We start from the raw sequence: 24,798 nt of genomic DNA, 5'->3' as shown, positions 1-24,798 counted from the left end.
AATCCACGTACCCAGGCCAATCGCGTGTAGAATTTCTCGCGCACCCCTGAAATCCACGTACCCAGCCCAATCCCGTGTAGATTTTCTCGCGCACCCCTGAAATCCACGTACCCAGCCCAATCGCGTGTAGATTTTCTCGCGCACCCCTGAAATCCACGTACCCAGGCCAATCGCGTGTAGAATTTCTCGCGCACCCTGAAATCCACGTACCCAGCCCAATCGCGTGTAGATTTTCTCGCGCACCCCTGTAATACACGTACTCAGGCCAATCGCGTGTAGAATTTCTCGCGCACCCCTGAAATCCACATACCCAGGCCAATCGCGTGTAGATTTTCTCGCGCACCCCTGTACTACACATACCCAGGCCAATCGCGTGTAGATTTTCTCGCGCACCCCTGAAATCAACGTACCCAGGCCAATCGCGTGTAGATTTTCTCGCGCACCCCTGTAATACACGTACCCAGACCAATCGCGTGTAGAATTTCTCGCGCACCCCTGTAATCTACGTACCCAGGCCAATCGCGTGTAGAATTTCTCGCGCACCCCTGTAATACACGTACCCAGGCCAATCGCGTGTAGAATTTCTCGCGCAGCCCTGTAATCTACGTACCCAGGCCAATCGCGTGTAGATTTTCTCGCGCACCCCTGAAATCCACGTACCCAGGCCAATTGCGTGTAGAATTTCTCGCGCACCCTGAAATCCACGTACCCAGCCCAATCGCGTGTAGATTTTCTCGCGCACACCCACGTAATACACTGCCCCACTCGCACAGGCCCAATCGCGTGTAGGATTTCTCGTGCACCCCTGTAATACACGTACCCAGGCCAATCGCGTGTAGAATTTCTCGCGCACCCCTGAAATCCACATACCCAGGCCAATCGCGTGTAGATTTTCTCGCGCACCCCTGTACTACACGTACCCAGGCCAATCGCGTGTAGATTTTCTCGCGCACCCCTGAAATCAACGTACCCAGGCCAATCGCGTGTAGAATTTCTCGCGCACCCCTGTAATCTACGTACCCAGGCCAATCGCGTGTAGAATTTCTCGCGCACCCCTGTAATCTACGTACCCAGGCCAATCGCGTGTAGAATTTCTCGCGCACCCCAGAAATCCACGTACCCAGCCCAATCGCGTGTAGATTTTCTCGCGCACCCCTGAAATCCACGTACCCAGCCCAATCGCGTGTAGATTTTCTCGCGCACCCCTGAAATCCACGTACCCAGGCCAATCGCGTGTAGAATTTCTCGCGCACCCCTGAAATCCACGTACCCAGCCCAATCGCGTGTAGAATTTCTTGCGCACCCCTGAAATCCACGTACCCAGCCCAATCGCGTGTAGATTTTCTCGCGCACCCCTGAAATCCACGTACCCAGGCCAATCGCGTGTAGAATTTCTCACGCACCCCTGAAATCCACGTACCCAGCCCAATCGCGTGTAGATTTTCTCGCGCACCCCTGAAATCCACGTACCCAGCCCAATCGCGTGTAGATTTTCTCGCGCACCCCTGTAATACACGTACCCAGGCCAATCGCGTGTAGATTTTCTCGCGCACCCCTGAAATCCACGTACCCAGCCCAATCGCGTGTAGATTTTCTCGCGCACCCCTGTAATACACGTACCCAGGCCTATCGCGTGTCGGGACACCCGCACACCCCTGAAATACACGCTCCCCGCTCTGCGTTTGCTGCTGCCCTTTGCGCTGGATTGGGGATTTTGATGGCTTTTCCCTGCGCAAGGGCGTTCTTGGGGGCGTAACTGACGCTGCTGCAGGGTCGCTGCGCCACTCTGCGCCACGGCTGGTTGTGGATGTTGGAATCCATGAATACGCTGTGCGCCTGAATGTGTTTCGGCGCACGCGGCTGGCGCAGACTACCGCACGCGCACACTGTGCGCCAGCCGCGTGCGCCACTTGTGCGCCGAATTCTATGAATTGGCCCCTCAGTGTCAAAATGTACATACATACAATAGTCATAACTTATCCCCCACTTGACAAAATCCATTCCGACTGAGCACAAGCATTCAAGGTTGGGTATGTAATCATTCTGAAAAACTTTGTCGCCATTCGTCAAACGGCAACAAAGTTATAAGCCATCTAAAAATATTTAGACCGCCCTCTTATTCTGCCCCCCTCTTGACCTTTATCTAGTTCTAAAATCTTTTTGCAAATGTTTGTGCAGATTCATCATATGGCACCATGTTTATAAGTGTCTGCAATATTTTGGGACCCCCACTCTAATTTTGTTGCCTCTTGACAAAACAGCATCACATTTTGCAAAACCATTCAGTATGCGGGCTAGAATGCAATTCCGAAATGTCATGCAGTTTCAGTGAGTGATGGCGAAGTTATAAGCCATCCAAAGACTGCTTTTCGCCAACCCTATAATGCACCAGTAAGCATAGATGCCTCCGAACATCTCCAATGTTCGCGAACATCACAGGACTGCCCCAGACATCTGGACTGTTCATGGACATCGAAGTTTTAAAAGCACCCATTTTTTGGGGGATTTTTAATGCCATATCCCATTTCATCCTCATCACCCCTCACCTCCCCAGAGATTTTTTCATTAATTTGACAAGTGCAATGTTGTGTTTTTTAATATGTTTTTACTGCAATGTTCACAGACAACGGGTGCTGTCTGTGAATCCAACATGGCAGGCATTTCCCAAAAATGACGCACCTCACATTTTTTATTGACCAATCAGTGGGCATGTTTGATGTCTGCGACCTCACGTTGACCCCTGAACAAACGGAGGCCTGTCCGCTGACCGAACCCTGGTATCACAAATGTTCTTTTACCTACTTTTTGGTCATTTAAAAAAATTACTGGATGGATTTACACCAAATTTACAAAATGACGCTTCCGGGACCAAGCCGCTGCTCCTGCGACACATTAGGCGATAAACTGTCCAGCGGTTTGGATGTAGCAGCGAGCAACGTTTTTTTCCAATTGTGTATATGGGAAATTGCATCTATGGGAAAAACCACACATTTCAGGACCCCCTATAACTTTACCCCTGCTTGACAAAACCTCACCAAACTGTGCAGGATCAATCTGACAGGGCCATATACATACTTTTATTATTTTTTGCAAGTTTCGTGAGGATTCGTCAGGGGGGTGGCGAAATTATAAGCCACCCAAAAAATGGTGTTCCTATGGGTTGAGTAACTTAACCATAACTACAGGGCCGCTACTGCAGGCCCTGTAACATATAAATAATTTGATGTCAAAACATCTGAGGTTAAACCTATTGAAAACGCAATATCTTGCAGAACAATGAAGTTGAACTATGTTGTCTCGAGCTAATCAGACTGGGCTGTACATTTGCACTTGCTTTTTGTCGCTGCTTATCTTTGAGTGCGTCAGGCAAACCTGAGACCTGCTCCAACTTGGCCCACCTTAGCACACTAATGCTTCTTTTCAGTGATTTCTACCACACTGCACCTCTATTAGGTCTCTGCGGAGCTCAATTCTTCTAGCACAGAAGACGTTCATCCAAACCTTCCTACTCATGAATGAATTGCGCCCACGTTTATGTGTGAGTCCTCTGCCGTCCGAACCACTTCTCCCTATGAAGTATTATTCCTTGATTGGCTTACCTCTTTGTACTCACTGATAAGAGCTCAGGCGCTCTTCACATGGCATGGTGATAAATTGGCTACTCATCTTATGCACCAACGGATGAGATTTCATTTGCATATCCTGACCTACTCCTCAAGCCTTTAGATGACTTCAAAAAATACATCACGTTATAATAAATTATCGTCACTGTGCCTTTTACCTTAACTGGCCACAATCTTCAAAACTGAACCAATCATCAGCTGCATAATATATAAACTTCGATCACATGAAGTCAACGCAAACAGAATTCAAGGAATAGATCCTGATTGAGACTGTTCCTCGTAATGTTTTGAGCTCTGATTGATTAGCACTACGCGTGACTGTGCTCTGATGATGAGACCACAAACCATCGGAATCCCTTGACAAATTCAGTATTGATCATAGTGAGTTTAACTGCTTTACCGCCAAATGTATGTGTTTGTTCTCCTTCATTTGTGCTTTACGTTTCTGTGTAGCCTAGCTGCAGTTCATTCAAATTGATCGCTCAACTAAGTCAATGCTTTTCGTTGAATTGTAATGCACAGCGAATGCTTTCCTCCTTTTCAATCTGCACAGACCATATTTTGTGTTATGTTGCTTTGACATCAAACATTCTGTTTGCATTTACATTATAAGGGAGATACTGCGGTAGAGCACTTGGAGTATTGCATAACTGGGTGCTATGTTTTACTTGCAGAGGATATCCCTATCAATGGCTATGACAACCCTAACTTCCAGAATGATGAAAAACCTGTTCAAAATGGCATATCAAACAAGAGCAAAAAAGGGTACGTCCTTCTTTAGTGACCTGTTGTAACTATAAAACGATTTTTTGCCGCACACTCATTTTTCTTTTCTTTATTTTTTTTCCAGAAGAAAAAATTACGATAAAACGGAAAACAAAAAGGCAATGGTTGGATTTCTAGAGTTGGTATGTACATTCTGCACCATTTCCCCTATCGCTTGTTGTGACCCCGAAATCCCAACCATACGTGTTAATGTCACTGCACTCTGCTTGTGGTGGAGGGAACGCCAAATGTACATAACTAAACCCCAGCACCAAACTATACTCCTAAAATAGCATTTTTTTGATTGGTCTGAGACTTGCACTTATACATTAATACAAATGAACACGTATTGGGTAAAAGGAGTGACCAAGGACTGGAAGCAGTAAGTGGGAGTCGAGGGGGTGCAACACCCCTCGGTTGATTCACAACGTTTGAATGCATTTGCTACAATTTATTGTGTCCTCAAAGTGCTCCTATTAGGAATAGCCAGCTCTATCAGGTAAAGGGGACCCCTTCATACATTTTGACCTGGATTTAAGTAAGCAGTGTACTTCAAAAACAGGAAAATAGTGTTTTTATTTTGACAAAACAGGAACATTCGGGTAAGTAGAAAAAAATCGTTGTTCAGATTATTCCAACAGCATCTTGTACATATTTGAAACCCGTGCACACACACTGTGCAAATGACTGGCTGCAAGCAGCCATTTACCAGATTCACCTACACTTCCATATGCTCTTGGGCCATGCATGTTGTGCACATAATGCGCATGAAAGCCTTTGCGAATCACTCTAAAAAGCATATTTTCCATTGCTCCCTATATCCCTTAATGCAACTGAAAATGTTCTTTGCAAATAGTTATCCCAGAAAATGGGATGGAATGATGGATATGGTTTAAGAAATATGGACTGAATAACGGGGATCCACCATGATGTGATGCCCTTCAGCTAGGCACTGGCTACATGCTCACCTCTTCCGCAACATAGCAGTCACTCTTCAAAGTGGACCCGAAGCACTGAGGAGGCAGTCTGATATGCACCAGGAGGGTTTCACCAAAAGGAAAAAGCCAAAGAGAACTGAGGACAGGAAGGAGTGGCGCCTGCCCACAAACCCCATAGATGTTGTAGGGAACAGCCATCATTCAATAAGGAAAAGGGGAATCAAGTGGCATCAACATATCATTATATGTTGTAATGTTTGTGGAGGGTTTGGATGTTCTCAAACTGTCATATAGGCACTAGATAATAACCCTGCAAGCAAAAGAAAGCTGAACAAAGGTCATCAATATACAGAATGAAATCAGTATAAAGCAGCTGGGATGGATATATATCTATAATTATCAAGTGCAGAATTGGGTACTTATCTGGATAAAGTTCTCTGTGGACAAACATAGAGGCCCGCCACATTTCCACAGTCTAGTCCTTTGCTTATGTTCATGCACTACATGCACCCATTAAAAAGGAAAAGGGAGATTATGGAGGACAGAGTGCAGAAAAGTGTGAGCCTGCAGTGAAATGAGAGTGCAACATCTAAGCTGCATATGTTTTCCTTTTTTACCTGAGTCCAGGTATGCAGCAGCTATAAAACGTGGTGGGTTTTCTGCAGACAAGCAGCTAGTCCCACAGATGGGCGAGGGGAAAGGGAACTTGTTTTACCACATGCATAAAATGGGGAGAGTGGCTTTAAGTTGTGAGGAGAAAAGGGGTAAAAATTGAGCAGTGCAAAGGGACGCAGTGGGAATATACCCTTTTTGTTGCAAGCATAGAAGGAATGATGAATTAAGGGGCTCATAAATAAATAGGTGTGGGTTAGGGAGAGGGTTGGGTGAAAACATGAAAGAAATAATTTAATGATAAAAAGAAGTAATGTGGATGAGAAATTAGTCCGGCAAAAGGATGGAAGGTGAAGGCTGGGTAACAAATTTGATGGAACAATGAATATGGAAAAAGGCAAAATGTGTGATCAAGAGGGAGGGTTTGAATGGGTAGCTGGTGTTATAAGTGTGTGAAGAGAGCAGAGGCCCGGGTAGAAGTTCGCTTTTTTTACGAGATGGGTTAATGGTCTTAAGATTGGTTACCAGAGTTCAAGCAAATAAGTGATTCCATATGCTCTCTTGGTCCCAAAATGCAACACCAATGGGATATAGCTCTGCCCTGAGCTTTTAGTAGTTTGGCGACAATAAAAAAGAGAGGTATAAGACCCCGATTTCACAGATCTATTGCCAGAGAGACTGGCCCTGTTTTGTCATCTTTCACTTTGGCACTACGTCTCCCTCTCACAAACTAATGAGAGTACTAGGCATGTTACAGCTATTATGTAGTTCAAGTGAGCTTTCTGGTTTGATGTTTAGTTGTATACAGTGAGTGTTTCAAGCACTTCACTTGTGTATACGCGCTTTATAAATTTACAATTACAACTATGTTATACCAAATCTTTGTAGGGTTTAACTTTTATGAGATTAACCTAAACTCTTTAAAAAGACTATTATTTAGATTTTTTCATTGCATTTCTAGAAGTCCACAAAGTCACAGCCTGCAATTGCAGTTGATTGTAATGGTCCTCCCTTAACACTTGCTCTTTGAAACATCACACATCTATCTGTAGACACACACAGCCTTCACCTGAATGAGGATAATCGACATATGCACTTGTGGAAACATTGGAGAAACTTCATTTAGCACCAATTTGTTGCTTTGATAATACATAATGGGCCTCATTACGAGTAGGGCGGTAAGAGATACCGGGCACCGTTAAGGAGACCGGTGCCGGTAATCCCTTACTGCCCTTCTACGAGTTCCCTTAGCGGGTCCCTCCTTCAACGTCTGGTTTTACCAGGCATTCTGGACGGGACCCGCTAAGGACCCGCTACTTCCCCATTCCCATTGAGCCCTGTGGGGGGCTCAAATGGGAATGGGGAATGGTTTTTTCAATGGGGACTTACCGGTCCCACAAAGGTCGGACTACACTGGTAAGTGCCCATTGAACGAGACCGGTGCCGGTACTGTTATTGGAGGCAGTCTTGGCGCAAATAGCGCAATGACTACCTGCAATCTTGGAATGAGGCCCAATGTAGCAAACCAATTTAACCCAAATCAGTATTATCTAACAATGTTTGAACTCTGGCAATGGGCCCTGAAGATGATATGTCATAACAAAACCTCCCAACAGAACCCACGAAATTAAGAAGGTACAGGAAGTGACGATCATCTTAACTTGGATCCCCCCCTTATTCAGATCATGAGCACATACATGCCATCAGAGCAGGGGTTAACACTGAGGTAAAAAAATTACCTCATGGGAGAAATCTATGGGATACTTCGAGTTAAGATGGTCATTACTCCCCCCTCCCACTGAATTTCATCAGTTTTGTTGTGAAAAACATATCGTCCTAACTCGACTCCGTTTTATCAGTGAACATATGAAACTAATGCAAACATAAAGAAGACTGTTTTATTTGCCATGCTTGTCATGAAACATGCCTTTGTATGCAGAAGACCTATTCCAGCAAGGGCTGATTCTTGTTTGCCCTAGTGCATACGGATTGTGACAAATTCGGTTTGCTCCTTTCCGTATCATCTAAGCATTTGCTCTGTTTTTACCACTTGTGTAAATGTTAGTGTTAGACAATCTGGCCTGGTTTCAAAATAAACTAGTCACTTAGTATGTCATCTACTAATACTAACACCCACCACACTGCTGCCCTGCACATGAAACATAGTGAAACTACTATGCTTTCTGCTAGTGGTGCAGACCTGTTTGCTGATGTAATGCTGTGATACATTTCCTTGCAACGTTCTCCCCAAACTGATGCAACCAAACGTACACATTGTTGATATGTAAACCAGGCGGCCTCAAGTTCTCGATCACACTAACATGTTATTGTGATTTAATGGCAATCTACCACATGTCAATTTGAACATTTTAATATTTTATATACATGTCCTATGCAATGAAATACCACACTGTGGTCTGTCAAAAACCTCTAGATACGTGCATGTCTTCACACCCAGGTCACTTACAGAATAACAAGGCCACACCAATGGCAGATTAGTGTTCTTCAGTCATGTACTAGCAATATCTGACAACCATTTTTTCTTTATCCCTCTAGTTTGCCTTTGCTGATGACTTGGATGTGTTTCTGGTGATCGTGAGCATGCTTTGCGCACTTGCCAATGGAATAGGCCTGCCGAGTATGATCATCATCTTTGGCCAGATGACAGACAGTTTTGTCTTGAGTGGTCAGAAAAATGCCACTGCAGGTAAATAAAAAAGCATGGCTTGTTCTTGCCTTAAAATGGGTCCACGTAGACAGAAAACCTAGGAGTAAGCCTGGAAATTGTGCAATCGTGCCACATTACATGTCTCTCTGTGATGATCAAAAACTGTCATGTCTTTAATATTATGGATTCTTGTAATGTTTTCATGACAAAAACCCCATTAACACAAGATGCATTTGCGGGAGAGTTTGCAAATGTTACCAATGGATTGAAAAAACGACCTTCTCTAAGCCTCTCAAAACCTGTTATTTAAGATGCAGATTTGATCACATTTACTCTTATCTGAGTAATAGTTGTATTAGTTAGGCCCAAGGGAAATTATCTTTGGTGTTGGAGAGCGATATTTCTGGTCCAAATAGAATCTCCTTTCATTTTCAGAGCACCTTCTAATCCACCTTTATGTCGTAGATTACACTAAACCCAGAGGCCCCAATAGTTGAGCAAATAATACTACCCTTGTTCGACCAAATTGGACATCATGTTGGCTTTTTCATATGCAAGCCCCAGACATTCAACATGTAAACCAAAACCAATATTTTAGACACGCATTCCAAAGGTCAGTTTAACTACTGATGGCAATTTGGATCAGGCCAAAGGTTCAACACGTCCACATTTTACCTGCACAGTAATTACCTGCAATTTGTGACCCCAAAAAGCTCCTCATTTCATCCATCTCTAATTTGTTTAATAATTTACCTCTGATTCTACCTGTTTGAGCTTTCAACTTTCCCTATGTGGTATCTATAGGGTGCCTGACAATCCTGACAAATCCTTACTTAGATTTCTACTGTTTTCCTCCATCTAGTCCTTCATTGGAGTCTTCAATTTCCCAAGTTGCAATTTCACTTTTATAACCCAGTTTGCCCACACACACACACACACATCCCCCCCATGCCCACCCCCAGTATGCAAGTGGGCAAAGGCCTATGTATGGCAGTAATCAAGACTTGCACTTCATAAATCTGTAACTTTATTTAATGTAACCGCATACTAGCGCTATGTGTTTGTTGATTAACCGTGTTCCATTACAATGATGCTTTTAAAAAAAAGATACCTGCAGTGGCCTACAGGTTGACAGTGCATTGAATACATCAAGGCTTATCTTTTATTTGGGGTAAACAGGTGGTTGCAAACCGGGGCCGACTGGCAAAGGGGGGGGGCGCAATGGGGCATTTGCCTCCCAGGTGGGCTTGGCTTCTGTCCCATGAGCCAGAGGCCCAAAATGTAAAAGAAATAGAAAAGACAAAATCGTTCAGAATCTAGTCTGCCACCAAGGAACCGAGTGCTGCACAGCCTACTCAGATTCCGTTTAAATGGGGTCAGGCATTCTTCTTGATGTCTGAAATGTTGTAGATGTGCCTGTATAACCCCCACAGTGGAGGAGTCTAGGCTGCATTGGCATGTTCATACTACCAATGGCAATCTATGCATTTAAATGGCCCCTGACCATGGCACACAAGTATGGAGAGATTGGTAGTGATATAATGCCAGGCAAGTGAAGAAAGTTATTTGTTTGTTGTTGTTATCAGTTACTAAAATAAAGGTCTTTACTTGATGTGTAACAATTGATAAATACATGGTTGTACTTAAGCAAATACCAATAAAAACATTTTTAAATAAATTAAATAAGATTCTGTTACCCTGGATGGTGATGTTGTCACCAATGCTTCCCATACAACATTGGTCTGTTACATTCCAAGCAGCTTATCATGACTCCTACTTGCCAGGGAAGTAAGGGTCCATACAGTTGATTCTGTGTGAATGCTTCCCCTAGGTTATATGGTGGTTATAGAGATGGCTGTTGGACTGTTTGTGGTACTTACTTTTGGATGCAGTTTAAAAACATGCAAAGAAAGTTGTAATGTTTAGGTTTTAATTATTATAAGACTACAAATGAAGAAAGTTACCAGCTCTGACAGTTTTTTCTGGAAATCTGCCCTACTCAAATTTTACCACCAGCAGGGATGGTATTTCTGAAATACCTCCATTGCTATTTCAGCAATACTACTTCTGATGGTGGTAATGTAACGTTTTTCTAAATTTCTTTCAGTCCTCTTCAGCATAAATGTGAACGGATGCAAGGGTTATGTACTCTAGTGCGTCATATCCCTACTGTTCATTTTCTTTATCGACATAGGGTCAATTCTGCGCCTGTTATGCATTATATGCATTATATGGGTAAGGTGGTGAGAGGAGGAGATCAGAGATGTCCACCTTTTTATCCCCTCAACATGGCCGTTTGTAAAAACATTTTTCAATCTGCTTCCATTCTGTACAGTAAAAAGAAATGTTTAAAACATGTGGGACCAGTTTGGATGTTTCAGCTCTACTTTCAAGGTGAAGGTCAAAATGGGTGGATTTTCTGCAAAACGTCTGCCTAAAATACCATCACGGGTATTCCCATAATTCCCATGGAATACTACTGATGGTATTTGAATTAACTCTGAATTGGGTGGACGGTAAAATCCATGGTGTTTACAAATACTGATGATTTTTCTGTTCACACCCAACTCTGAATGACCCCTTTAAGCCAGTGAGTGTTTTTCATTGTCTGGTCAAGAACACTCTCCTCTTATGTGACCAACAAAGACAGATGCACATATACACCAGATTCGGATATATAGATACAAAGTCACATGAACACAGCTACATCCTTCCACCTGTACTTTACACTGTCACAAATGGACTCCAACCCATGAACCTTGTCACAGAAACTGAAACGCACACTCCACCTTATTTGAAAGCACACATCAATATAATAGATCTTGCTCCTTCTCCATCACTAGGTCCAAGACATATCCCCCTTGCAGTTTTCTCTGCTTCCGTGAGTTGAAATATGCAGCTGACCTTCCAGGAAAGTGCAACTTGAGGGCACAAAAAAGCGACATCCCCTCCCTGTCGCTCGCTCTGCATTATCCAAGTGCAAACCCTATAGACACAATTACCAGCAAGACATTGAAAGCAAGTCCCTTTTTACGCACGCTCCAGAATAAAGACAACCTGCTAGAGAAATAGACCAGGAGATAGTGTTGCAAGGATAACCAGGTTTAATTGTACACAATACAAATATCAGCAAAACACTCCACTGCTTGAGAGCGCTCTGACTCGTCCTGCTACAAACAAGGCCTTAAAAGCCCAAAAATCATCGTTACATACAGTACTAATTGGTGCCACTTATTGGAGGCACACTACACATGGGCCGGCTCCATAGGGGATGCCAGGCTGTAATTGTTTGGTTCTTTCCAGCTGGTCAGGATCCATGTGGGTCAGCTGGGCTCATCCTCGAGGTGAAGTTCAGGGCGCACATAGCCTACATTGTTTCCCTCTAAACATGCTAAGCCTAGTTATTATATCATTATGGCAGGCAACTGGGCAGCACGGGAAATGGTGCTGGGGGAAGGGAGGATAAAATACAGTCACACTGACGTACACATTCAGGGCTTCGTTGATACTGCAGTTCCCGCACTCAAGGTCTCCACCCAGGGTTTTGATCTTTAATGTATCCTTCCCTATACCTCGTGTTACAAGAAATGTGTATTTATAGTTGGACAAATACAGCTGTGCATGCTTAGATCTTCTGTAGACACTTAATTTGTGTTGGACCTATTGGGGAATGCAAAGGTGGGGTGATCGGGTCAGTGGTGTGGGGCTGGCTCCGGACTGGCTGGTTGCGGGTTAGAGGCCTACTGGAAGTTTAGTGGAGATGAATGGACGCAGTGCGGAGCCCGGTGTTGTCTCACGCTCTTGCAGGGCGCATTCCTTTGGAAGATACTAAATATTCACAACAGTGGTGGGACGAGGGGGAAGTGAACTTCCATGGGAACGGGGTCTAAGGATCCATTCTGTTTTAATGAGATTGGGCTTAGTGAGCTGGGTTATGCACGCTCCTACTGTTTTGGGCCAAATACAAAATGGAGTTGTGTGCTATGCGTTTTGTAGTGCCACGTATCCACTTGTAGGCGCTACCGTGCCTCTACATGTTGCCTAATAGTGCAGATTGCCCCCCCGTACACATCACCTCATATGGTGTTTGCCTTACCTGAAAGCACCTAGGATGGTGGGGTAGGATCATTTCCATCCCAACAACCCCAACCTGGGATTGTCTTGTCTAGCAGATATGGACTACCAAATCAATGTGCTCTATTGCCTAACTGTAAGCCAGGGCAATGTAAGGTGGCGACAGACAAGGAAGGGGCTTGGTGTGATGGGCAATTAAAGGGTGGGAATGACAAGGATTGTGGTCAAGGGAAGCACGTGTTGGCAAGGGAAAGGGATTGAATTAATAGTTAAAGGATGCAGCAATAGGGGAACTGAGGTCTGAAAGTTAATTGTAAGAAATAGGGAGACATTAAGGATGTAGTGCAAGGGAAGGACACAGGAGGATGATGGATAAGGAAAATGGAATACATGTGATGGAGATACACACCTGGAATGGTAGGGCAGCAGGTTGACTGTTGCAGAGATCTGTCTGACGTGCATGTGACTGCATCCATTTGTCGGACAGGCATTACCCCCTTTCTTTTTTCTGATTAACTGATTCATACTTGCTTTATGAACTGCTTCTCTTATATTTTGGTTGCTCTATCATGTGACTTGGTGCTTTGAAAGTACAGACAATTGTGATGGGTAAGATTTTCATATGCATGATAAATCTTCCTGAACTGTGTCAACCCCAGAACCTTTTTCTGGACTGGTACATTATGTTTGCCTATGTCTCCGTGATTGGGAACCTTTTCCCACACTCGCATACTCTTTTTTTTTTTTCTGTGTCATTTTTAAGACTCCCCATAGTGACTTTTTAATGTTAATGTTTTTGACAACGTTTTGCACATACTGCCTTCTGTTGCCCTTTGGGCTCCTCTTTTAAGTTTCTCTGGCTAACCTTGTGAGAACTAGTTTCCAAGGATTGAAAGGATATGCTATACTTTCTAAACTTTATTTCAGTAAGACCAGCACATCCCACCCTAAGTTTAATGCTGGGGAGATACAATGTATCCCCTTTCTCATTTTAACTGTAACGTTTCTTTTATAGGGACAAGCTTACCTTTAATGGATGGTAGCAGTAAAGTTATTTACTAATTCAGTGCACCTTTACAGCAGGCTGTTTCCACGTCCCGGGAAAAGGCACCCATTGGTGCTCCTTTTACCAAAATGACCCCTGTCTTCTTTTGTCGGCATTTAGGTGTTTTGTCTTTTTTTGTTCCTTCCCTGACCTCCAGGATGGGGAAAATCCTTTGTGTCAATTTTATCTTCGGCAGGAGACCTTGGTGAAGCCGTGCCAGGCTCCAGAGTGTCTGTGAAGGCAGGAAGTGAGGGAGACATCCACAACCCTGCAACCCTTTGTCTTCCAGCCTGACTGAGAGGATCCAGTTGAAACTGGGAGGCTGGTTGTCCTGAAAGGACTGCAAACCCCCCCCCCCCCAAGTTTGAATGTTGCATGGCTGTTTGACTGGGTTCCTGCATAAAAGTCAGATCCCGGAAGCTGAAGATGTAGTCGATCATGGGAGATAAAACCGAAGATGAAGAAACAGCTGTAGCAATTTCCAGTGACCAGAGAGCCTGCTGTGTGACCGGAGCATGCTGTAACACTTCTTTCCAATCGACCTGGGGATCCTGAAAAGGTCGACTGTGACCCAAACCCTGGTGAGATCCACTCAAAAAGTCCTGCATTCTGAACCATCCCACATTGTGCTGTGAACTTGCGGGGCTGCACTACCGCAATACCGTGGGACCGCAAGACATCCTGTGGTGGATGGTCTTCCGAATGTTGCTGAAACTTTGTGGACGTCCATCTAGACCTCCAGAGATATAAACAGGGTCTGAAAACTACCCTCACCAGAGTGCTGGATGTTACAATCTATGAGAATCCAATCACCGATATTCACTCTTTTTCTGGCTCCTGAAAAGGCTGCCAAAGCCCCAGAGCCACATCCAGCCATTAAGAAACTCTTGCCTGGAGCCTTCTCCATTGATCCCTGCTGCATAAGCCCTTCCAGTGTCCTGTTTTCGGTGTTCATCAAAAGGAATTCAGCGACTGGGTTTTTGGCTGCAGATCCTGATGTAGTCTTGCTGCAACCCTTCTTCCATGCTAAGGTGCTGTGTTGGCTGGGGTATTTACTTACCTTAAGCCTGTGATTTCTGTAAAGCTTTGGGGTGTTCTTGTGATTGGGAGTCCTCTCATCCAGTTCACCCACGCCCACTGCTGGAATCCTCCTAGGGTGTCTTCACAGAAGTCCCTGGACCCTAACTAACTACTTGTTTGAACAGTCTTCCACAGGATCTGACATTTGCCTTCAACAGAACCCTATCTCGTGCTGCCTACAGCTGGCACCTAGACCACTAGGGTCCCGTTTGTGCCTCTGAGCGAAGTCATGCAATAGGATTCTGTCGTGAAATGTATAACAAGCGTTGAAAAGTATGCACATGTGAAAGAGTTGATTGGTAACTGTAACTCGGTGAGTGCACGGTTACAAAGGTTCTTACTAATCTTGAATGTGTGCTCATCCATTCTGAAAAGTATATAGAAGTTAATTTACTCACCTGTGAATTGGTTATGCCTCTTTCCCAAAAGTAATGTTGCTGGTTTCAATAACTATTTTTTTCAGAGAATAGGTGTATACTTTTCCCAAATGGGTCTTGCTTCCCCTGACTTGCTCTTAGCCTGTCTAGAATAAGTCTGCCTTAGGTTATACTTACCTTTACGTTGCTGGTAGCTGCTTTAAAAAGTGTGTATATAGGTTTTAGTTGCCTTGAGTTAGCTGCATGCCATACTAAAATAAGTTAGAGTTCTTACCTACATCAATCTGTTTCACTGATTTGAAAAGCAACTGTAATAGTGTATTGCAATATTAGGTTTTACCTGCCTAGAATAGCTGTGTGTCATTGTTAGGCAAGATTGTATGCAGTACCCTTTGGGAGAGTACACCAACCTTGTCATCCTGGCTATAGGTAACCCAGCCTTTGGTAGAAGTCTGCACTACACAGGTTGGTAGTGTGGCTGAGCAGCCAGGCGTATCTCAAGAGGGGTCAATGTGAGCTGTAGGTTTGTAACATAAAGATACAGTGACAGTATTCAAATAAACACTTACACTCAAGGGTTCTTAATTAAACAATTAGTTATTTATTTAACAGTCAGTTGAGTAAGCCTTATTTAGAAGGGAGCAATATATGTAACACAAAAATATACTTAAAAAATACACACTCTCAGTTTCCATAAATCAGTAGATACCTATTGGGGATGAAGGAGAGGTTAGTGAATAATACAATGGTTAACAAATCTTCTTAAGCAGGTAAGTACTTTTTGAATCCCCAAAGCTAATTAAATTAACCCTTTCCCAGTTACACAAGTTATAGAATGTGTGACTTTTGTGAGGGATAATTAGATTACAAAGTCAGAGGATAGAAGAGTCTTTCAGCGAGCCAGGACAGCCAATATAAATTGAGCAAAGTCTAGGGGAGCTGAAGCACTTCTCGAAGGTGAGTAAAAAAAGTCTTGTACAATGTTTTAGAAGTCTTTGCAGAAAATGAAATCAACGATGGGCCACATGCTGGGAGGCTTGTGAAGGCAAAGCTGCAAGCAACTCTGCAAAAGCATCAAGACAAGTCTTAACTCAGAACTAGCAACTTGACACAATAAGGTAAGTCCCCCTTAGTTTACAGTACCTTAGGTCTGAAGAAATTGGTTCCAGCTGACTTCTGTTCCAGTTGCAGTATGGCAGATCCTTGTGTTCCTGGGCCTCAGTCGCGGGAACAAGAGGTAGGACGTCTGGGGACTCCTGCACTACGAATTGGTCGGCGGCAGCAATGGGCAAACTTCAGATCAGTGGCACTTCGCGGTTTCAGCTTCTCGCGAATAGCACCACTGTGGTTCTTATGGACTTTCCTCGCTTCTGGGGTCCAGCACTCTCTTGAGATGGCTCTTGTCATGTTAGTCCTGCTTTCTGGGAGTCCGGAAGATCTTCCTGGAGCTCGGGCCTGACTTGAAGACGGCACACTCGATTCTGGTGTTCCTCTCCCTGTCAATCGGTTCCCGCAGCAGCAATGGAAGTACAGCCAGCTCTGAGAGGATTTCCAGATGAGTTCATCCTGGGGTGTATTGGTCCCACCAACCCAAGAGGAGAAGTAGTCCTTTGCAGGGCTTCTCTAGTGGAGGCAAATTCAGCGCTTCAGAACTGCAGCTGGACTTCACTGGGCAAACCAGGAGTTGCAGCAGGTGTCCCTTCCAAATTCTTCTTCAGATTTTTTCGTCCAGTGGTCGACTCATCCTTCCTAGCAAAAGATCTAGGGCCTCATTACGAGCATGGAGGTAATGAAAAAAGGAAGGTGGAATGATATTACCGGCATCGATTACCGGTCCGGGCCATTACGAGCCGACAACCTGGTACTGCCGCCACCGCCCGTACCGTGCCCCTTCTTACCGGCATGCGCGAACACTTGCTCCTTCGCGGCGAAAGTACCGGGATGTCGCTAACAGGAGGACATCACAAGTCACGCGGGCATGTACTTATCGGCAACCCGAAGGTGGAAAATAGGGCCTGCATTATGGCGGTATTACAGGCATCGCGGACCACCCTTAAATAGCAACCTGCAGTGTAGCCAACTGCCACAGGTGCACACAATCACCACAGGCGGAGGCAATTGAGCCTGCCCCAGCACAAAAGGAGCACTCCCACACATCACAACCCTTCCTACACCAAAATGATCCCACCTGCTGTTGCAATCCTGGGCTGGAGGATATGGCTGTACTGCTACACCAGCAACAACAGGCAGCACAGAGGAGATGCAGGAGGAGAAGGAGGGTGAGACAGGCACAGCAAGTCCCACCAGTGCAGCCAGAGGCACCACATAGGCAGCCACCAATCCCTTGCATCTGAGCAAGTCCATTCAACCAAACCCTGAGCAGATCCACACCCTGTGCCGGCTGAATCGGGACACCATCACCATCATAGTGGACATGATACACGTTGACATCGTCAGCCTGATTGAAATCCGCACTGCCATCCCCCCTCTACTGAAGGTAGTGTCTGTGCACCACTTCTTGGCCACAGGTACCTACCAGCACACAGTAGGCCAGCTGCATGGCATATCACAACCTCTTCTTCCACGCATGCTGACCCAAGTGCTGGATGCCCTCCTGAAGCACGCACAGAACCACATATGTATAGGCGCATTACAAATGCCATATCATATCAAATCATCCCTAACACGGACTGACCAGGAGCTCGCTGACACTAAAGTTGGCTTACATGCAGTGCCAGGCATGCCCAATTGCATTGGTGCCCTCTACTGCACCCATGTTGAATTGGTGGTCCCACATGCCATAAAGGTTGTGTACCACAATCATAAGCAATACAACTCCATCAACGTGCAGATGGTATGTGACTCCAGCAAGATCATCACACATTGTTGTGCCCAATGTCCCACACATGATGCCATGGTGCTGCGGAATTCCTCGCTACCCCGCTACATGCTGGACGACGTGCCTGGCTGCTTGGTAAGTCGCCTGACATGCCCATGGCAATGCAGTTGGGGGGAGGATGAATACTCCACCTGGATGGGATTGGGGGGGTGAGAGGAGACTCCACATACATCATAACACTGTGGCCCTACACTTTCTGACCTGAACGAGACCCAACAACGCCTTAAATAAGACCAATGCTGCACACCAATGACGATACGCCAGACGTACAAGCAGGCCACATCCCTCGTCGCGTCCACTGCTCATCAACTGAGTATACCCTCTGCAACACAATCCAGCAACATGCAGTGAGTATGCCTAACGCACATGAATGCAGCAAAGCACAACACAGGACATCTGCAAGAGCATGCAAGTGAACACCCTGCATCATCTGGCCAATGCAATCCACACCTGCAGACCATTGTCCAGCACACATTGCAACAGATGTACCTGTCTGCATACTTCCAGGGACATGTGCATGTGAACACCAAATAGCTGCAGCCTTGACAGTGATTACTACAGGTGTAACGCCAGAAATTGAGTCACACATACCTCATTTTTACTCCCATGCAGGTGATGGCGGCTATCCCTTGAAGCCGTATCTCCTCACCCCGGTTCGGATCCCGCAGACCAGGCACAAAGAGGAGTAAAATCGGGTTCATACCTGCACCCGTGTTGTGAGTAGCTTCCCCAACTGTGATGAATTGTCACAACATCTCGTCCATAGACTGCTGATGCTCCTCTATGCGGGTGATGCGGACCTCTAGGTCATGTAGTCATTGACTGCTGGTGGTCGCATGGGAGCTGGAGTTGGACTGCTTTGAGGGCTGAATACGGGTCCAGCCGTCTCCTCCCCGGAGCTACCACCACAAGACCCACGTCCCAGGGAGTGCTGTGGTGTGTGCCCCGTGGATGGTGTTCCCTCCGTGTCCTCCTGTCATGATCTCTGCTTCCAAAAGGTCAGGGTTTTCCCAACTCCCTTGGAAGCAGATCCATAACCCAGGTTCCGAGTGCCAACCAGTCCCAATTGGGACCTTTTGGACCCAGTCCTGGCGCCAGTGGCACCAGGCTCATAAATATGCCCAGTCCCAGCGCTGGAAGCGCCGGGCTCATAATGCTTGGGTGGACTTACCTGCAGCAGACCATGCTGCTTACTTGCCTGCCAGTTGAGCCTCTGATCCTCTTCTGTTTGGAACTACTTTTCCTGTTGGGTGGGGCAGGAGCCACTCCCTAGGTTCAGAACACTGGAACTCTTCTGGAAAGCAGGAACTCTTTTCTTACCTAGGCGTGGCTGTGGAAGGAGACACCTAAGCACTACAGGAGGCTATTTAAACCACACCCGATGGATGAATCTTGCTTTGCGTTATTCTGCATCCTCTGCAGCAGAACGCTCATCGTGTCTCTGCATCTGATCCTGGGCCTAAGGAAAAAGGCTTACCATCCTGAATCCAGTCTTCAGCAACACCTATAAAGACAAGAAAGAACAGGTTAGCATTACGGTCTTCAGTGACAGCGCTTCACTTACCTGGTCCATCGGCTGTCACCAACGCCTCGCGCTGCATTCCGGCATCTGAAAGACAAAGGCTTACCTACTCTTCGTGCGCTCCGGAGGTCTTCGCACTGCATTCCGGCATCTGAAAGACAAAAGCTTACCAGCTCTTCGCACGCTCCGGAGGCCTTCGGCGCTGCATCCCGCATCTGAAAGACAAAACAAGGTGCGTTTAAAGACATTGGAGAACTTTAATACTCAAGTGCCATTACTCTTTTCCACATCTAACCCAGTGGGTATTCCGGCACCCTGCAGCCGCTCCGAACTTGTACCTGCAAAATAAAAAGACAGTTGGAGCGCATCGTGAAGCAGGCAACAAGCGCTTACTTACGTGCTTCCAGGCGCTTCCATTCATCACACGGGCTCCATCTTCAACTCACTTCAGCCCGTCATCCGCCATCGCCGGACCCTGCAAAAACAAGAGACATCATTACTAAAGACTTTTAAAGACATTAGAATTACTCGAAACTTGCCGTTCGTGCAGTAAACGATGGACAGCAGTCCTCTGAAGTCAAGAGGCCTGCTCCCCTTATCCAGTGAAGAAACTGGTTACAGCACCCTGCCCCGAGGCAGATGGAGAGCACGGCGTTCACTTACCTAAGGTGAGAGCGTTAACCTTTGGGGTTCTACAGGAGAAGAGAAAGGGAAGAAGAGAGAAATTCAATAACCCAGTTCATTAATCCCATATTTTCTATCTGCAGACATCTTACCCTTCGAGTCAGACATACAGTGCACAGAGGTCCAGCCCAAAGAGCCAGCCGTGTGTTACACATCACCTTTGAAGATACGGTATACGCCCAGTCAAGACCGGCGCCTCTACGGGAATCAGGTGAGCGTTACACCTCCGACATGCATTGCCCTGACGTATCAGCCTCGTCCTGTTGGACATCATCCTCTGCCCTATTTGTTGCAGAATTGGGCCTCCTCCCCAGGGTCACTAGTTGCCAGTGACCGAGGAGCCTCAATATTGCAGGCCACATCCCTCGTCGCATCCACTGCTCATCAACTGACTATACCCTCTGCAACACAATCCAGCAACATGCAGTGAGTATGCCTAACGCACATGAATGCAGCAAAGCCCAACACAGGACATCTGCAAGAGCATGCAAGTGAACACCCTGCATCATCTGGACAATGCAATCGACACCTGCAGACCATTGTCCAGCACACATTGCAACAAATGTACCTGTGTGCATACATCCAGGGACATGTGCATGTGAACACCAATTAGCTGCAGCCATGACAGTGATTACTACAGGTGTAATGCCAGAAATTGAGTCACACATACCTCATTGTACTCCCATGCAAGTGATTGTGGCTATCCCTTGAAGCCGTAGCTCCTCACCCCTGTTCGGATCCCGCAGACCAGGCACAAAGAGGAGTACAATCGGGTTCATACCCACACCCGTGTTGTGAGTAGCTTCTCCAACTGTGATGAATTGTCACAACATCTTGTCCATGGACTGCTGATGCTCCTCTATGCGGGTGATGCGGGCCTCTAGGTCACGTAGTCATTGACTGCTGGTGGTCACATGGGAGCTGGAGTTGGACTGCTTTGAGGGCTGAATAACGGTCCAGCCATCTCCGCCCCGGAGCTACCACCACAAGACCCATGTCACAGGGAGTGCTGTGTTGTGTGCCCCGTGGATGGTGTTCCATCCGTGTCCTCCGACAGGCATTGCCCTGCCGTGTCAGCCTCGTCCTGTTGGACATCATCCTCTGCACTATTTGTTGCAGATTGGGCCACCTCCCCTGGGTCACTAGTGGCCGGTGGCTGAGGAGCCTCACCATTGCTGGCCATTGGTGTACCCTCCTCGTCAACATGAGCTGGCTGCAGTGGGGCAGGGGTTGTTTTGTCTCTGGGCTTGGGGGCCGGTGTGCCTTGTGGCAGGTGTGCAGTGATGGCACCCAATTTCCCAGGCCAGTGCACAATCCCATGTGTCGGGGGTGGATGCTCCTCAAGTTCTACGGCCTGTGGCCCCTTTTTACCAGACCACTGTGGCATGAGGGTTCTGGTTTTCATCCACCTGGCCCTTGACTTGGACGGCCCGGTGCCATCCTCTTCCCCTCTGCTTCTGCATGGTGCTGTTGGCTTTGTTTCTGCAGTGGGCCTGTCATCACTGTCTGATACTGTGCCTGTGTGGGATGGAGAGGCAGGGCATGAGTCTTGGGTGCAGGGACATCCCACATATATTTATGTAAGTACATTCTGGGTCCTGTGCATTGCTGTCTGCATGTTGGAGGGGCAGACATGATGCTCACCGGTGTTGGGTGTGTGGTGCAGTGTCTGTGCGTCCTTCTAGCACATCCATGTTGTGCATGCAGTTTACTTGGTGGATTACGGGTGTGTCATGGATTCCGTGTGGTGTACATGCCTCAGGGTCTGCGTGCCATGTGTTCTGTCTCTAGGGCTCTGGTTTACACTTGGTGGTGGAGATGTCTGCACCATGCAGTGGGATGTGACAGTGGTGGGGCCTGCTTCTCTGTAGTGCTACATGTGTGTGTCTGCAGGCTGATGGTACTTGGGCTTGGAATTGGGGACTCTGGTAGTTTGTCAGTGGGGTTGGTTGCGTGTGTTCACTTTTGTGTAGTGCCAACGCTCACTCACCTTCGTCAACCAATGATGTTACTCCTGTCTCAGCACGCCTGACCCCTTCAATGGGCTCCATGTGTATCGGGGAGCAGCACGTTTCCTCCCACCGTGCTAGCTTCATGGGCAAGGATGGTTTGCTTCCTGTTGCCTAGGCCTGCTGACGGTTGGTAGTCAGTATGTTGCGGACATGCTGCCGCAGGTCGTCCCACCCTTTCTGGCATTCCTTTGTATTGCGTGTGATTGTCCCCACTGCGGACACCTTCTGGGCCACCTCCTCCCAGATCTGTTTCTTCTTGATTTGTGTCGCACGGCGCAGGTCTGTGCAGAACACCACATCTGCATGCTGGGCCAGGGTGCCAACCAGTATGTTTAGCTCCTCGTCGAAGAAACTTTGTTTGCGCAGACGAGGTGAGCCTTTCAGGGTGGACTGCCATTTTCTGGCAGGCTGGGGTCTCGGTTTTGGATTTCAGTGCCTGTAGCCATGGGATTGCAATCGATTGTGATTTTCAAGATGGACGCCGGAGCATTTCCTGTTCTGGCGCAATGACGTTATTTCCGGGTCTGGTATTACGAACCCGGTATTTGCATGATGGTATTTACGGGTCCGTTGTTAAGGGGTTGCCCCTAGGCGGAGGCGGTATCAGCGGGTTCCATGATGTGGCTATCAGTGGTTGGGGGGGCTTTTGCGGCATGGCGGTGCAGCCATTATGGGCATGGGGGTTCGAGTGTGCTCGCGCACTCATAATCAGCAGGATATTAGCGGCGTCAAGGGTGCGCAGACACGCTAATACCACCATGCCACCCTTGACTAGGACTGACCATGACTGGAACCCTCATCTCAGTATCTTAGGCCGCTCTCGCTTTTATCTTGACCTTATATCTTGCTCAGACTGTGTACCTTGTACACACTCCTGTCTGTAACTTGTGCATTCTTTATATTATTTGTCACCTCAATCACTATGTCTGTAACCATGTATATCTTGTATATTTTTAAATTAATATTTTTTATGTATCCTGCCTGTAACAAAAAAAAATGCGCCCGGTTGCCCTTGGGCCTTGCGCTCTATACAAATAAACAAAATACAAATACATGCCGGTAATGACTGCGTTTTTAGCGTGATTCTCATAATGAGGCCCCTAGCCTTTTATGTAGGTTTCTCCCATTCATTCGCAGCTTAGCTATCAGACAGCAGGATGGCTGTCCTCCAAGGACAGCCAGCCAACCACCTTTGGGTGCATTCCTGTAACCAGGAGACTAAGCACAGGGAGTTTCGGGAACCTCCCTTGCTTCCTGCCATGCCAGACACGTTGGGGATAGAGGTGGGATTCACCTCCCTTGCTTCCTGCCCTGCCAGACACGCTGAGAAAAGAGGTGGGATTCCTGCCTTTGTTCATTTTGTTCTGCCAAAGACAAAATGAACAAAGGGACCAAACCTGTAAATCTCAAGAAGGACCTTTCTAACAAGAAATGGTGAAAAATGAAGACTGGGGCCATTTTGACAAGGGTGCCCTACTGCAGTTGCGATTGCAGCCCGCTGTAAAAACACTCAATGATAGTAAAAAGTAAACCACTGCCACCAGCTATTAATTGTAGAAAGGGTAACATAAAAATGTTACATGAGAAACTAGACAAAGGGGATACTAAGTAACCCCTTCCAGCACCCTATTGTAAGATCGTGTGTGCTGGGTCTAGAAAGTTACAAATTTAACTAAAGTCAATTTCACTTCACTGCTCTTGGAAACAGTAGTTATACAAGAGAAGGTATGTTAACCTTTGGGAAATCTAAAAGACTTCCCTGTGCCACTGCACTGAAGGTGCTGTGTGTCACAATGTAACTAGATGATGCCTATGGAGTTTGCCAGACTCCAAAACCAAAATCACAGAAAAATAAATGAGAGCGTGTGAAAAATGTCTCTCTCCAGGTGCTAAAGTCCAGCAAAAGTGCTGGGGGCCTTTAAGGTAGAAGGGAATTAGAACATTTCTTAGAATTCTCCCTAACAGTCATTCTTAAAGTTTCCTTTATGTGTAGCTGACCTTGGTCTGCTTTGGTGCAATCCTACATTGGCGTAAAGAGCACTTGCTTGTTTATTTTAGACTGTGTTCCACTGAGCTGAAAAGCAACTGTAATTGAATATTAAACCAAAAAGGTCTTACTCACCTAGAATAACTATTATCCTCAAAATAGTTATGGGTATATACTGTTCCGTGAATCTGTGTTCCACTATTCATAAAGTTATCCTGGTAACAGGGTTGGTTGATTATGTGATTTCTTTTCAGAGTGTCACTCAATAACTGATAGGGTCTGCTATCTTTGTATTACGGAAAGTAACTATTGGTTGTACTCCCCATGAATAGGTGCGGCCTATACTAAATGTGTATGATAAGGTTTGACTTCCCTAGAATTACTGCTAGGTATTCTGAAGAAGGTTTATGCTTTGTTCTGTTTACCTTCAAACATTGTGTTGTGTTTTTATTATGTGTTTTTGACTCTATGAGTCGTACTTACCCCCAAGATTTAACTTGGCCTACTTGTAT

General features: G+C 46.2%; 1 protein-coding gene across 1 annotated transcript in view; it reads left to right on the top strand.

The window, feature by feature from the left end:
* The window catches only part of LOC138569863 (ATP-dependent translocase ABCB1-like), a 217,194-nt gene that overhangs the window by 64,777 nt on the left and 127,619 nt on the right, over positions 1–24,798 (top strand). The window contains exons 3-5 of the mRNA XM_069648247.1: positions 4,298–4,388; positions 4,474–4,531; positions 8,495–8,645. Coding sequence (XP_069504348.1) covers positions 4,298–4,388; positions 4,474–4,531; positions 8,495–8,645 — 300 coding nt within the window. The remainder of the gene's footprint in view (positions 1–4,297; positions 4,389–4,473; positions 4,532–8,494; positions 8,646–24,798) is intronic.

The sequence above is a fragment of the Ambystoma mexicanum genome, chromosome 2q (genome assembly GCF_040938575.1).
Source record: "Ambystoma mexicanum isolate Mex_15411 chromosome 2q, UKY_AmexF1_1, whole genome shotgun sequence".
Classification (NCBI taxonomy): domain Eukaryota; kingdom Metazoa; phylum Chordata; class Amphibia; order Caudata; family Ambystomatidae; genus Ambystoma; species Ambystoma mexicanum.
This window is presented reverse-complemented; position numbering and strand designations above follow the sequence as displayed.